The sequence below is a fragment of the Arachis ipaensis genome, chromosome B08 (genome assembly GCF_000816755.2).
Source record: "Arachis ipaensis cultivar K30076 chromosome B08, Araip1.1, whole genome shotgun sequence".
In the NCBI taxonomy this organism is placed as follows: Eukaryota; Viridiplantae; Streptophyta; class Magnoliopsida; order Fabales; family Fabaceae; genus Arachis; species Arachis ipaensis.
Window position 1 is genome coordinate 2,001,205 of NC_029792.2, and position 1,686 is coordinate 2,002,890.

General features: G+C 24.0%; 1 protein-coding gene across 1 annotated transcript in view; it reads left to right on the top strand.

The window, feature by feature from the left end:
• LOC107613200 (beta-glucosidase 12) overlaps positions 1-1,686 on the top strand; it is an 11,719-nt gene that overhangs the window by 8,151 nt on the left and 1,882 nt on the right. Inside the window, exon 8 of the mRNA XM_016315089.2 lies at positions 111-226. Coding sequence (XP_016170575.2) covers positions 111-226 — 116 coding nt within the window. The remainder of the gene's footprint in view (positions 1-110; positions 227-1,686) is intronic.

Genomic DNA, 1,686 nt, shown 5'->3' on the forward strand with positions numbered 1-1,686 from the left:
ATAAAATAATGTATTAAATATTTAATTATTTATATATTTTTTTTATTAGTTTATATTTTTAAGAAGTAATTTTATGATATTATTTATTTATTTATTTGTACATAACTCAGGAATCTCAGAAGGGTGTGATAGGTATAACTTTGGTGTCTCATTGGTTTGTGCCAACTTCAAATAGCAAACTTGATCAAATGGCTGCGGAGAGAGCAATTGACTTTATGTTTGGATGGTAAGTACTTGCATTTAACTTATGGAAAAGTATAGGGTACCAATATATTATCTATTAATTTCTGCCAACTTTTATGTGTAATTATGTTTTATGGAAGTGTGTTCGTAGATGTGTCTAATAATTAATATATTTTAAATACATATATAAAGAGACATATCCAAAAAATATATCTATAAAGACACTTCTATTAAACACAGCTATAAAAAAGACATTTTTATTAGACACATCTACGAACACACTTCCATAAAACATAATTATAAATAAGAGTTGGCAGAAGTTGGCAGATATGCTGTTGGTAACGTAGCGGAACTGTTAACTTATATATAACAAAGGCACAATTATAGAAAAATTTTCAAGTATGCCGTCATATTGGTGTTTCAGTAATTTTTAACCGTTGATCTTAATTATAAAAAATATATATAATTAAGATCAACGGTTAAAAATCACTGATACACCGATATGACGGTACACTTGAAAATTTTTCTATAGTATATACTTATTATATATACAGCTAAATATATAATAGTTTTTAATCTGTTCTCTTTATTTGAAAAACATTAGGGCTTTATCACTAATTCTTTTTCTAGTAACAATAATATACTTTATTACTTTATGACTTAAATAGAATAATAGAATTAAATATAAAAAGTACATCATTTTGTCATAAAGCATTCATAGTTTTGTTTTACTAGCTCATTGAGTATGTTTCTTCAATGGTGGACAATAAATACTGGAACAAATCAGTCATATAGATTTAAATATGAATTTTGATTTATAAAGAGCGATTCTACTATCAGATTACCAACCATTTTCAGGAAAACCTTTCATGTATGTATATATCTTTCCCACTGCACCATTCTAAACAATGTTTTTTTTTTTTGGTCAAACACTGTTCTCTACTAAACTAAATTTTAATTTTTAGACTTCTCTTTTAATCTGTATTAAGTGTTAGATTTATAAAAAATTTTTTTTTTTATAAATATATAACAAAACAAATTAAGGCAAGGTCAGTAGGCAAATAAAGTTTTCTTCCCTTTTTTTTAAAAAAAAGGGAAGAAAACTTTATTTGCCTACTGACCTTGCCTTAATTTGTTTTGTTATATATTTATAAAAAAAAAAATTTTTCTTACATAATACACATTTACTTACCTACACTACTATAAATTTTTTTATATTTTACTTTTTTTTAGTTTAATTCGGAATTTAAATTCGGTATAACTTTTTCAAAAGCCAACAAATCCTCTATTATATTATCACATTGCTTTATCTGCATTATATTATTGACGAACTTACTAATACCATATTAATGAATTTATATTGATCGGATAATTAGTTTATCCGTTCACTTAAATAAGTGTTAAATATTTAAATTTTATTATACATATATAAAACTTTTTAAATTTAAAATTCGTAATGAATTAGTCTTTTACCTACAAAATTATATCTGCATAAAAAAGTCA